Raw genomic sequence first — 14117 nt, 5'->3', positions numbered from 1 at the left:
TGTCCCTATTTTAATTGGAGAAATGTTGGAGTTATCCGACCCCTGAGCTGTCTGAAGGCAATCCTGTACTGTATAGGGAAGTTTTAAAAAATGTTTAACGTTTTATTATGTTTTTATACAAATTGGAAGCTGCCCTGAGTGGCTGGGGCAACCCAGTCAGATGTGGGGGGTATAAGTAGTAAAATTATCATGATGGAATGGGACTTCCCTATTTTCATCGGAGAAATGTTGGAGGGTATGCTAGTGCAACCCTATACATATCTACTTATACGCTCCCGCAGAGTTCAGTGGCGCTTATCCCTAAATAATTGAGTGTAGGATTGCACCTTAATTCGCTTCAGCAAATCCGAGACGAGAAAGTAGAGGTACTAAGGAGCAATTCAATGAACGAAGTCACAAGGTCGTGATCTTCTGTTCGAAGGACGAAACGTCTCGCCTTGCGAACGAGCCCTGAGCTCGGGCATCTCAGCTCACCCATTTCCTCCGCTCTCGTACATGTGTACAAGCATTTTGAGCCGGGCCCGCCTCACCGGGTGAGCTTCTTCCCAGCGCTCGGCAAGCGGCGAGTCAGCCTTCCCGGAAAAGCAGCCAACCTGCCTCCTCCGTAACCCGCCGCGCTTCTCGGCTCCCAGGGATGGGCCGGCAGGAGGCGCTGCGGCGACGCAGCCTGGAGCCGAGCGGCGGATTCCGGCGCGCCCGAAAGGAGGAGGAGGAGGAGGAGGAGGCAGGCTCGCCTCGGAGGGAGTTGGCGAAGAACCGAAAGTGAAAGTCCGAGCCTCGCCCCCCCCCCCCCGCTTTGGTCCGCCATGGCCGGCGCTCCTGCTCCGCTCTTCGTGCAGCTCTTTCCTGAAGAGAGGGGCTTGGAGAGGCTCGAGTTCAAGCTGCAAAGCCACTTCCAATCCCGGAAACGCTCCGGGGGCGGCGAATGCGAAGTGCGAGTTCTGGATCGTGAACGGGACGTCTATTCGGTGCAGTTCCTGTCGGAGGAAGGTAACTGGAGGCTTCAGAGGCCCCGACGGGGTGGGGTACAGTTACTTGGCTCCAAGCATTTGGGCATGGCCTTTCTCTGTAGCAAAGTTGGGATAAATGTCTAGACTCTAGAGGGAAGGAGTTTCCACTTTCGCCTAGCTCCCTTGAGTTTCCAGCTTTCTCTTCCTTTTTGCCCTTTTCGCCATGCTTCGTCTGCTATTGCCTTCCACGCCCCTATCCACCCCACCCCCCAGTTCATCCTGATCCACCCAACAGCTGCACGACAGGCAGAAATTTTGCGGTTAAAGCTTTCCCTATCGCTTGAGTTTCTATCATAGCTGTCAACTTACAGATTTGAAAATAAGGCGGCAGCAGCCTCGAAAATAAGGGATCAGCAGCCAAAATAAGGGATTTTGCTTAGCTTATACATCAATCCGGCACTGATGGAGCCATGCTGCTTTTGCTGCCACTGACTGTGTTTTGCAGGCGGTTGGACTAGATGATCCTAAGTGTGTACAACTCCCACCAAAGAAGAGGGGCAGACAAAACTGATGAACGACATCGAGATGGCAAAGCTCACAGGCAGAATTAGAAACCAGGAAGAGGACCTCTTTAATAAAGAATGGGGAAAGTTTATAATTTATTTGAAAAGCTATTGTAAAGAGTTTCATACATTGGTAGGATTGACAGAAAACTTGTAGTAAAAATTTGAACTATGGATGGACAAATGATTTATAAAAATAGAGTTATGAAAGGGATGCTGAGGGGGGGAAATCACTACATTAATATGCTGCACTGGTTGGAGGGTATGCTAAGCAGCATGTCGGGGCTGCCGTCATCCTGGCGCGAGGAGTTTCATCGGTCCTTCCCTGCCCGAAAGGGAGGGAGAGAGACTCTCGCCCCTGAGCCCGGCATGAGGCAGTTGTGGCGCTGTGGCAGCCGTTGAAGCGCCGCCCTTCTGCGTCCCTCCCCACCCCTCCTCTTCCTCCTCCCTCAGGCCGCCTCCTCAGCCGCTGCCGCCTCCGGCTTCCCCTGGCACCGCGGTGGAAGTCTCGCAAGATAGGGGCTGCCTGCCCGCCCGCCACCACCCATCTCCTCACGATGCGCCCCTGAGGGGGAAAAGGGAGAGAAAGAGACACGGCAGCTCGTGCGCGGGCTCTCTCGAGGTGGAGGACCCCAAGCCACTGCTTCCCTCCCGAGCCAGGCGAGCATGAAACCCGGGAAATTTAAGGGACATCATCAATCCGGGACAGCAGCAGGAAACGGCGCTGGGATAAGGGAGTTTCCCGCCACATAAGGGACAGTCGACAGCTATGGTTTCTGTACTGGGGTTAAGCTTCACCTGTTAGATCCCTGGCTTAACTGTTAAAGGCCCTGGAGCCCTGCCAAAAAGCAGGGAGGGAGAAGTTGGCAAGCACATTTAGAGAAATGATTAGGAACATTGGAAAAGTAACATAACACCAAGAAAAGAAGAATGGGTTTTTTAAACTGTCATTTGACCAAGCTTATGAGTTTAATAAGAAATTATTCTAATGAGAAAATAAGGAGAGAGTGGGAAGTCTTTATAAATTATATGAAGAGAACCAATTCTCAGATTCATACTTGGCTTAGTTTAGAATGAAAATCTCACAGGTAATTAGAATAATTCTCCAAAAATTTAATCATTACAGACAACCAGTGATATGAGGAATAAAGATCCACATGGAGTTAGTTGGAAGTCAATTTCTTTTTTCCTTTTATCCTTTTCTTCTTTTTTTGGTGTTGTTTTTCGTTATTTCCCTTTTTTGGAAGAGCATAATGTTTTGTATTTTTGATTGCACATTATGTTATTATGTTTACATCCTTGTAATTTTGTTTTTGCATTTTTTTCTGTTTTGTACTGTTTGTTTGTTTTATTCAATGCTTGTTTGTGTGATGTATAAGTATTAATAATAATAATAATAATAATAAGTAGTGATTAGGCCGGGGATCTCATGGAAATACCTTGAAGTGAAAGAAAATGAAGCCAACGTCTTGAAAGAATGGAGTATATGCAGAGTGCCTTTCCCTCATCACTGGACTGTTTCAACTAGCTGCCAGACACTTAGGAAAAGGGGGTGAGGAAGGTTTTTGAAATGGGAGGCGGCAATCTAGCTGCCTTCTCTTGTTTTGGAAATTAAGCAACATCACTCGCTTCCACATAGCTGTGTTCAAAAAGGGACTAGTCACAGCAAATCCTGTCAGCCAGGTCGAGATTTGTCTATTGCCTGGGAAGTTGTCTTAGGACAGAAAATGGGAGATTCTGAAGACTAAGAGGGAGTTTGGCTTTGACTGAGTTACACTGGCTTATGTGGGATCAAATATCACCTGGTGTAACTGTGGCTTCAGAATTAAATTTTCTTAGGCTTGCAATATGAATATCACCAAAACAGATATATCATACATATCTTTTACATTGATCGTGTAAGCTGCTTTGAGATATCTTAATGCAAAAATGTGACATAGTATCATTATAAGTGAAATAGCAATAACATATGTTTCTTATTTGAATAAATTTAGTGAAGCAACAAGTGAAGAAAAATGGACCTCATTTCATAGAAGTTTCTGGAAGATCTGTAAAGATAAATATCCTTCCAGATTCAAAGGTGTCAATGATGGATATGACAGAAACATCACTTGCAAATTATTTGAAGAGCTCAGCAGCCGGCTCGCTTTCTGCTTCAAGCACTCTGCCACTTCCAAATGATTTTGGAGAGCAAAAGCTGACTGAAAAATATGCAGGTGATCTGGAAAGCATGACCAGAAAGGTAAGAATCCACCAAGGCCTAGAATTTCAGTACGCCTAAGCTGCGCCCCTCTTCTTCCAGTACTGGTTAACTGCATCTTTACTGTTTTCTTCAATTGGCTATTTTTACCCATTTATTTGATAGCAACTGAATCATTGATATCAGGCAGTTGAACATTGAATAAAAGAAGGAAAAACTGGGAAAGGTATAAACACCGCGCAAGCGAATAAGAATAAATGCTAATTGTTGTATAACCTTCCCACAAACAAATCAGAATGAATTTGTCTCGTCTTTATTGAAAAATCTAACTTCCATTCCAAAATGAAACTGGGTTAATGGTGGCAAAGAAAGTAAAATATTTGGGGATTAACATGACATCTAAAAATGTGAATTTATTTAAAGACAATTATGATAAATGCTGGACAGAGGTAAAGAAAGATCTAGAAATATGGTCGAATCTGAAGCTTTCCTTGTTAGGCCGAATTGCAGTGATCAAAATGAATGTATTGCCTAGAATGTTATTTTTGTTTCAGACATTACAAATTGTGGATAAACTAGATTGTTTCAAGAAGTGGCAGAAAGATATATCTAAATTTATCTGGCAGGGCAAAAAGCCCAGAATAAAATTTAAGATACTTACTGATGCAAAAGAAAGAGGGGGGTTTGCCCTGCCGGATTTGAGACTGTACTATGAATCGGCAGCTTTCTGCTGGTTGAAAGAGTGGCTACTTCTTGAGAATGCAGATATTCTGGACTTGGAAGGATTTGATAATAGGTTTGGCTGTGCTGGCATGCATATTTATGGTATGACAAGGTTAAAGTTCACAAGGGTTTTAAAAACCATATTGTTAGGAAAGCATTATATAATGTTTGGATTCGATACAAGGATTTGTTGGAAAATAAAACTCCTAGGTGGTTATCACCTATGGAGGCTAAGGAGGTGAAGAAACTTAATATGGAATCCAAATGGCCAAAATATTCTGAAATTTTAGAACAAGAAAGCAGTGAGTTTAAACTACAGAGTTTTGAGAAATTAAAGCCCAAGGTACGAGATTGGCTTCATTACTACCAAATAATGGAAACATTTAAACAAGACAGGAAAATTGGCTTCCAGGTGGAGAAATCGAAATTGGAAACAGAACTGTTAGAACCCAATACTAAGAATGTATCAAGAATGTATAATCTGTTGCTGAAGTGGAATACAATAGATGAGACAGTTAAATCAGCCATGATTAAATGGGCACAGGACATTGGTCATGACATTATGTTTGCTGACTGGGAACAGTTATGGACCACCGGTATCAAATTCACGGCAAGCAATGCCTTAAGAGAAAATATTAAGAAAATGATTTATAGGTGGTACATGACCCCAGTCAAGCTTGCAAAGATTTATCATCTGCCCAATAATAAATGCTGGAAATGTAATGAGACTGAAGGTACCTTCTTTCACCTTTGGTGGACCTGCCCAAAGATTAAAGCCTTTTGGGAAATGATCTATAATGAAATTAAGAAGGTACTTAAATGTACCTTTCACAAGAAACCAGAGGCATTTCTCTTGGGCATGGTCGGCCAATTGGTGTCAAGGAAGGATAGGACTTTTTTATGTACGCCACTACAGCAGCAAGGATCCTTCTAGCAAAGTATTGGAAGACACAAGAACTCCCCACACTGGAAGAATGGCAGACGAAAGTGATTGACTTTATGGGATTGGCAGAAATGACTGGCAGAATCCGTGACCAAGAGAAAGAGACAGTGGAGGAAGACTGGAAGAAGTTCAAAGCTTATCTTAAGAACTGTTACAATATTGATGAGTGCTAAAATGTCAAGGGAAAGGAAGATACAGAATTGCAGCGGAAATTGTTTGTTGAAATAAGATGAAATTGAGAAAGATAATAAGTTTTAATTAATTGGAGTAAAGGGTTGCTGAAAAATTGTAAAATATGGATGCAAAAAGGGTGAGGTATGGGGAAGTCCGAGAAAGAAGGCTTATGAAAATGAGGTTATGAAAATATATTTGTGTGTTTGTGTCAGAGCTGCCCCTAGGTCCCAGCTCACAGAGGACCAATGCGAGGCTGTCGTTATGTACAAAAGTCTTTATTGAGGTTCAGTTTCCATTTCAAAGCCACAGCGCGCAGCTCTACGTCTTAAACCCTAGACCGGCGAAGTCCCGTCTGAATCTCCTCCCCTCTGACACCAGTTTAAGATCCTAGCCCTGCTCCACCTTTTCCGCTGCTTTCTCCTCCTCTGGGTCCTCCTGCCCGCTGGGGCATCCCCCTTTCTGGACTCTTCTGACGCTGAGTCGCTTAACTCCTCCCCCTGCCTCCGGCGGGCTTTAGGACCCGGTTCCCAATCCTCATTCTCTGCTGTCCCGCGCTCCTGTACATTTGAACTTGCCTCTCGTGCCAACCCAGTGACCTTCCTCCTGACCGTTACACTACTTCTGTCACTGCTTCCCTCTTCCGGGATACTGGCCGGATCTGACCTCCCCTCCGTTGTCTGACTCTCCGATGGAGGTGTGGTCAGCCCTGCCTTATCTTCTCTCCCTGGTGGGGAATGCACTGGCCCCGATCCTTGGGACTCTTCCCCCCCACTCTGCTCTGGTGGGGAAGCTGGTCCTGATTTCCAACTACTGCTCTGGGAGTCCCTGCTGCCCCCTTGCTCCTGGGGCGTTCCCCTTGGGAACCCCCTACCGCTGGCCACTGGCGCCCCCTTCTGTGAATCTTCCGATTCGCTGGAGAGGCTCATGGAATCCCTCGGTCCACTGTCCTCTTCTCCTACGCTCCCCTCGGATTCTTCCCCTTCGCTCTCCATCTCCTCTCTTCCCTGTGCCTCTGCTCCTGAGCCCCTGACAGTTTGTTTTTGTTTGTTGATGTGTGTATGTTGTTTTGTCTTAAAATTGGAAAAATAATAAAAATTATATATATATAAAAAAAGAAAAATCTAACTTCCATGTAAGTCTTGTACAAGCAAATTGGGACGGATGTTCAATACATAGGGCATTTGGAGAAGCCCTGTGTGCATGTGTGTTAATAAAACTGATTTTCTCTCTCTTTTTTTTCTTGTTTTCAGATCTTTCTTAGCGTATCTGCCACTTTGAATACTGAATTGCTCACAAAAGAGCAGAGAAGTCAGGTGGCAACTGTCTGTCCCACCTTAAAAATAGATGTGCACTCAGGGCAGACTGGCATAGAAAAGGTATCAGGAGATTATGATGACATTGAGAAGTTACACCGTCATTTTGAGAAGCTCCTTGGAGGCCCCCACCACTACAGCAATGAATTTTCACACCCTAAAGAGCCAAAAACTATGAGAGAGATGCCCATGGATGATAGGAAGGAAGGAAGGAAGAATGATGTAGATGTGTATGATATCAAGGTTCCTTCAGCTATCTTTGAATACTTCAGCCAGGCCTGCAAGGAACAAGTTGATGAACTGGAGCAGAAGTTCAGTGTAAAGCTGACTAGTCAAGAATGTGGAAATGGGTTGGCTTCTCTACGCTTCTCTTCTGTTGGGGACCCTAGCCTCCTAGAGAAAGCTCAGCATAATTTTGTCACAGCGTTTCAGAAGGTGACCGCAGATCTCAAACAGGAGAGAATGTCTTTTTCTGACAGCGACCAGATGGGTAAAGCACAGCAGATTTTAAACCTCAATTTCAAGAGCATCCTTGTTAAAACAGAGGGAAATACATTGGTTCTCCGTGGCCCTGCAAAGGAGATTTCAGCTGCTAAAGGGGCAATAGGGGAATTAGAGGCAGGAGAGTTGGTAAAAAAATCTGAAGCTTACCCTTTGAAAACTGACACCGGATTTGATCTTAAGACATTTAAATTATTGGAACCAGAATTGGATAAAGAAATTGAATATATAAACCGAAAGTACAATACTGAGTCACAGAAAAAGTTTGTTCTCAGCATGCAGAAAGCATATGTTTTCTTTAAGCATAGGAACTATCCAAACCCAGATTCATGTTTACAAGCCTATGAGAGCTTTGTCCATTTTTATCAGATGATTTCAACCCAGCCCACAGAAAGAGTCATCCCCTTGAATCTTCTTGAGGACCAGAAAAGAAAACTAGACACGTTCTTTTCAGCACTGCAAAAAGAAAATCCCAGAGTATCAATGCGTATTTCAAAGAAAAATAATCTAATTCTATACGGTATTCCGGAGCATGTGCTTTCTGTTGAAAAGCACATCATGAGGTTTCTGGAAACTGATGTTGATCCACCTGTAGGAAGCATAGGTCCTAGTTCCAGCTCCGAAGAAACTAAAGGTGCATATTTGGAGCAAAACGGGGGCCCCAAATTGCACTCCCCTCCTCCCAGGGAGCAAAAGGAATCAAAGGAAAAGGAAGTCAAACAAGAGGATGTGTGCAGCGTTTGCATGGACATAATCCATCAGAAGAAAGTGCTGCCCAAATGCAAGCATGAGTTTTGTACTGAGTGCATTGAGCAGGCCTTGCAATACAAGCCTGTTTGCCCTGTGTGTAATGTGGCCTATGGGAAGGTGGAAGGAAACCAACCACCAGGGACAATGAACATCCAGAAATCTCGAGCGTCGCTTCCTGGTTATGCTGGATATGGTACCATCCAAATTTCATATAACATACCTGATGGCATTCAAACGGTAAGTCGCAAGGAACACTTTGGGGGCTGAAGAGGGATTGGAATGGCATGAGGGAGTGTGAGCAGCCCCACCTTATATCTGCTCATAATATCCTTTTAGGAAAACTTTATATTGCTGCATGCACAGGCAAAACTTGTACTAGTGACATACTGTTGGGACGGGGTTTGGGAGTTCCAGAAGGCGAGAGCAGCAGAGCCATAAACAGGATGGAGCTTAAATTACCCCAATTGCAGAATCTGCCATTATTCCACATACATCCTTTCTTGCATCAGGAACATTTGTTCTCTTTTCCACTTGAATGGCTTGTCTCACTTAACCATAGGGCTAACCCCATTGCCCTCCTGATGGTTTGGACTGCAACTCCCAGCAGTTCCATTCAGCCCAGCCATTCTGGCTAAATAATAATAATAATAATAATTATTATTATTATTATTATTATTATTATTATTATTTATACCCTGCCCATCTGGCTGGATTTCCCCATCTTCCTTCTATGGTATGGGTTGGGAACCTTTTTCTGGGGTAATTTAAGGGCCACATTCCTTTCTGGACAACCTGCCATTTCCCATTTGTCCATCCTTGCCACTTAAATGAAATTAGGCCAACAGCCACAGATTGCCCTTCTCTGGGGTAGAGGCATGTGGAATTATGAATGGTGTAAACAAAATTTCTGTCACAAACATGGAAAGGTTGCACCCAATGACGCTGATTGTGGCAGGAGTTTGGGGCACAAGAAAGTAATTATGTGAGGCGTTCTGATGGAGCAACATACCATCAGCGAATAATCAAAGGCATCTCCAAAAAAGATACATATGACACAATCTGGTCTCCCTTTTTCTCTTTTATTGATGAACGGGGGGATATTTTAATTCCACCATCATCACAGAGGTGTCTGTAGAGAGGATATGTTGATTGAAAATGTATTGTAACTTTTGTATGTATGTATGTATGTATGTATGTATGTATGTATGTATGTATGTAAAGTAATTCTTTAGCTCAACACAATTCAATGCTCAGAGTCACTACCCCAAGGTGTGGTGACACGAAGTCTGTTAGCTATGGAAGCTAAATGGTACTCTCAGGATTCCTCTGAATCACAGAAGATGGCTTCCTTCTGTTTGTTTATGCCATCCTTGGGAGCCTTGCCAGAACCATTTGGCTGACCACTGTTGGAAACAAGATGCTGGATTAGATAAACACTTGGGATCCAGCAGAAGTGCTTCCCTGACAGTTGCTGAGCTTCATGCAAGTAAAGTATAACACTTTACCTATTTTAATACCTATGCATTGCAGAAAGGCCACCCAAACCCTGGAAGACCATTCATCGGTGCACATCGGACAGCATATTTACCTGATAACCCAGAAGGAAGAGAAATTTTGAAGTTGCTTCAGAAGGCCTTTGATCAAAAGTTGATTTTCACAGTTGGCGAGTCACGTACAACCGGTGCAAAAAATGTTGTTACCTGGAATGACATTCACCACAAAACTAACTATTATGGAGGGGCAAGCAGGTGTGTTGTATTTGTTTGTTCTAAGTGCCAATGATGCATTTCTCAATGTGATCTCATTCTAGTTTTGATTTTGTTGGATGCAGATTCACTCAAGTATAGGAACCATTTTGGAAGTAGTGTTTTGGACAGTGATTTGACATTTTTTTCACATTTCACAATCTTAGCTGCAGATATTTGTTTTGCATGATCCAAACAGCAAAGTCAGGTTTTGTCTGTTAATTGCATGCTCAGGAGGCATGCCATGTTCTCAAACTGCAGTAGTATATATAATGTACATAGCATTTGAGTATTTTGAATAATCACAATAATCCAGTCCTGTGTCTAGCCCTGGGCCCAGTCTACTTCAACTTCCTACCACTTGGCTAGGAGTCAACTCCCTATAGGCCTCCTGCACTCGAGGCCATCAAGAGAGCGGAAAGCTGCAGCAGCAGCAAGCTGTCATTCACCTCAGCTTAACACATCCCCTATGAGAGAGCCAGTGTGGTGTAGTGGTTAAGAGCGGTAGTCTTGTAATCTGGTGAACCGGGTTCCCGTCTCCGCTCCTCCACATGCAGCTGCTAGTCTTGGGCTAGTCATACTTCTTTGAAGTCTCTCAGCCCCACTCACCTCACAGAGTGTTTGTTGTGGGGGAGGAAGGGAAAGGAGAATGTTAGCCACTTTGAGACTCTTTAGGGTAGTGATAAAGCGGGATATCAAATTCAAACTCTTCTTCTCTTCTTCTATGAGGCACATGTTGTGTACATGTTAAGTATTCATATAGCCAAGGCGCAAATGTTACATTCAAATCCTCACCTCAAAATAACTGAAGATTCCTGCAGGGTTCTTTTTCTTGGGCCACCGTGGTGTCAGCACACTGTTTCTCCAATATTTGAGTACACAGTATTTTGATAGATATATTAAGACAACAACCTCTCTTCATTGGGGAATTGCTTGGTTTACAAACAAAGCTCTTTCTCTCCTAGTTTTGGCTACCCCGATCCAGATTACCTGAAACGTGTTCGAGAAGAACTGAAGGCGAAAGGAATTGAATGAGCGCTCTTCCAGTCAACTATCCAGAATCTGTACCAGTCCAAAGATGTGCCAATTGGATTTAGCTTATGGGTGCTTTTTTCTGCTTATCCAGTACAAAATTCTGAATTGCATAACTTGTTGAATAACTTCCTAAAAATCTGTTGCAGTGCTGTTAAGTAAAGCTGTCGTTCCAGGGGTAGGGAACCTGTGGCCCATGAGATGTACAGTTTCCATCAACCATGATAGTTTGCCATGTTGAAGGGAGTTGGAGTTTAACATATCAAGGGCTACAAGGGTCACACAGCTGCTATAGACCAAACCACATTTCATGGAGCCCAGCCCCATTGATTTCAGCGGACCTTGATTTTCAAAGTTCTGCTGAAGTAACTTGGTGTCGGTTTTAAGTAGAAGCGTGCGTGATTAGGCTGTTAAACACTTTCCCCTCTCTTGTGTGCTTACTGCTACTGCTACCACTTGCAGCATAACTGGGTGGAACGAAGTTTAGTTTTTCTCACCTTTGTAGAACTGGGCTATGTTTTGCCTTCTTTCTCTGCATTGTGAAGATTCTTATAAGTAAAAGCAAACTAATAAAAATGGTTCAGCATTTTGTGAGTTCAGGGCCATACTAAATTTTCTTAATTAGTTACGTTAGCTGATTTCAGTGAGTCTGCTCAGAGTAAAACTTAAGATAAATGCCATCTGCAGACTGAAGTATAGTGTTCAACCCAAGTTTATTACTTTTTTTAAAGGTTGCAGTTTGTGTCCTATTTTGAATCTTTGGGGCATCGTTGTCCCACAAGAAAAGGAACAAAATCTGGAAACCAAGTGGCTATTAAAACTATGTCTTTGATCGGTCTCCCCCTCTTGAAAATCAAATGGTTGAGCAATATTTTCTTTCTTTCCATTTAACACCAGCCTGAAGGCATCACAGTACATTTTGTGTGTATTTTTTGCTTCACTCTATGGCACATATCACAATGTAATGTGGCATGAGGCAACAGATTCTATTAGCTTGCTGCTGCCACTAAACTGGCAAGGTTAAAGTATATTCATCAGCAAATTGTTAAATGTGACTTAAAAGGAAATAAAATTCTATATGCTAATTAAATGGTTTCTGTGGTGTTGTTTTTTTGTTCATTTGTTTTAAAGATCTTTCCTTGACCAGTTTTGGGGAGTAGGTGAGATTTTCCTGTCTGCTAACATGGCTTTGCTGTTTTTAAAGGAGGGTGGAGTAACTAATTTTAAAAGTGAAAATGCTGAAGAGTAATAGCGTACAACTCCTAAAATGGGTACACCACATTTTAATATGATGTTAATTAGCAAACAAGACCATAAAGGGAGGGCTTCAGTCTTTTGTTGTGTGATGGTGATGATTTCCCTCTCACAATGGGAGGGAGCCATTTTGTGACTCAGCCCCTGGTACACCCAAAATTCAACCTTTGGGCCAGCAGGCACAAATGGGGAACTCTTACCCATGTGATATTCTTCCAGGGGCCACAGATTTGCAAGATAAATAAAGATGCAAAAGACAAGAAAATGTACATTAACTTCAAGCATTTCAGTAGTGATTGAAAGAACTACTTAAGCAAGAAAAGAAGAATATTAGTTAAGTAAAGATACCTTGATCTAACATACCAGAAAAATAGAATCACACAACAGTAACAGCAAGATAGAAAATGGTCAGAATTCCTATTGCTTATTTGGGGGACATGCTACCGATTATGAATTAGAATCAACAATTTGTGTACTAAATTGATTATGTTGTGAATTGATTCATAAGAGGAATGGTGCAATGTTTTATGAAATGATTTAAAAAAGAAGAAGAAATGGAATGAAAGATTTCGTGCCATTCTGGAAGTTTTTGTTCTGAACTGGGGCTGCATTCAGACTTTCACATGCCTGTAACATTTCATTTTAGGTCTGCATTGTAGTGCATTTTCAGGCTGTTCTTCCTCTAAAAGCCATACTGAACTTCCTTACCTCTACAATAAATGGGGGGAGGCTTGGAGCCAGGGTCATGAAGTAACCTCTGCTTTAAGTGATAGAGGCCAAAACATTTAACAGGATGCATAAGATAATCCAAGAGTGCTAGTTCACTTTAAAAAAAAGCTCTTGTGATGGGAAAAAAATCACAAACTTGCAGCAGTGAATAATACAAGAACAAATATCAGCATTTTTAGTATAAGATTATGGGTTCCACTTCTCTTGATATGGTTTGCAGTCAGGACAAAAAAAAAGAGTGATGTGCCTCAGCCTTGCCAATGACTGGCAGCAGACTGTGTGGAGGAAAATACTGATGTTAGGTGCCTGTGCTGATGCACACAGTTGTGGTTTGTGGCGTTTCCAGCTTCAGCGAGGAGCAGCAACAAGACAAACGCTCACTCTGAAATGGTTTGTGATTGAAACAAACAACATTCCTATGACAAGTTCAAATATTTGACAAATTGCGCATTTTTATAACCTTTAATAAATTTACATGCGAGGCAAGATTAGAACTAATTTTAAGGAGAGTCGCAGTAGCAGAAATCACATGATAATACAGGCATTTGAAATATGACAAAACCAAAATTAGTTAATGACACAATGGTATAACCTGGCAGCGGAAGAAAGCTAACAATTTTGCGAGTGGCAGCTATTGGGCTGAATATAAAGAGAGATATTTAAAGACTGCTCTGAACACCTTTTAAACATCTTCCTAGGCCTAGTGCTGTCTGCCCCCAATGATATACCTTGAGTTAGCTAAGCACTTGTCTAATTTTGTCCTAGCAGCTGAAAATAATAGCAAGGGATATTGGCTGCTAAGAAGAAGCAACGAATGTTTGTGCGATACTTTAAAGTCCAGCAAGTTTATTATGGCAAAAGGGGCGAAGCATTGACTAAGGTGGCAGTATGTATGCCCATATAGATGCAGAGAGAACTGTAAACAGGGATGTGAATTGGCAGTTCAGTCTGACAACTCCATTATAGTTCATGTGTACACCATATAAAACAATATTGCTAAGAACAAAAGCCACACCTGTAGTGTGAAAGGACACCATACTCTATGCATACCCAAACAGATAGAATCAAAACTTCTTAGAGCCACCTCTGGAAGCTGCTAAAAAGCCACAACTTGAGAAGTGTTTTCTTTCCTCTTCTTGATAGCAATGCCCTTCAGCTTTATTTGCCTATTGACATGAGTTCAGGTATCTACAAGCAGAGATGGTTGCTTCTCATGTAGTCTGCATAATATGTATATTGG

The 14117-nt window shown here is 42.6% G+C and overlaps 1 protein-coding gene across 1 annotated transcript; it reads left to right on the top strand.

Annotated features, from left to right (window-relative positions):
- The first annotated feature begins 731 nt into the window (after positions 1–731).
- On the top strand, positions 732–11984 carry DTX3L (deltex E3 ubiquitin ligase 3L). The gene is made up of 5 exons (XM_079947499.1): positions 732–990; positions 3508–3755; positions 6804–8354; positions 9648–9865; positions 10828–11984. Exons 1-5 carry the CDS (start codon positions 807–809, stop codon positions 10895–10897), a joined length of 2271 nt encoding a protein of 756 aa, XP_079803625.1. The 5' UTR covers positions 732–806; the 3' UTR covers positions 10898–11984.
- Positions 11985–14117: the final 2133 nt, after the last annotated feature.

The sequence above is a fragment of the Podarcis cretensis genome, assembly GCF_951804945.1.
Source record: "Podarcis cretensis genome assembly, chromosome: 1".
Lineage (NCBI taxonomy): Eukaryota > Metazoa > Chordata > Lepidosauria > Squamata > Lacertidae > Podarcis > Podarcis cretensis.
Note: the sequence above shows the minus strand (reverse complement) of the source record. Positions and strands in the feature narration are given on the sequence as shown.

Coding starts and splice junctions, on each gene's coding strand:
- DTX3L (XM_079947499.1), top strand. CDS start 807: ATGGCCGGCGCTCCTGCTCCGCTCTTCGTGCAGCTCTTTCCTGAAGAG. Junction 8,355..9,647: donor TACCTGATGGCATTCAAACG/GTAAGTCGCAAG, acceptor TATGCATTGCAG/AAAGGCCACCCAAACCCTGG. Junction 9,866..10,827: donor TATTATGGAGGGGCAAGCAG/GTGTGTTGTATT, acceptor TTTCTCTCCTAG/TTTTGGCTACCCCGATCCAG.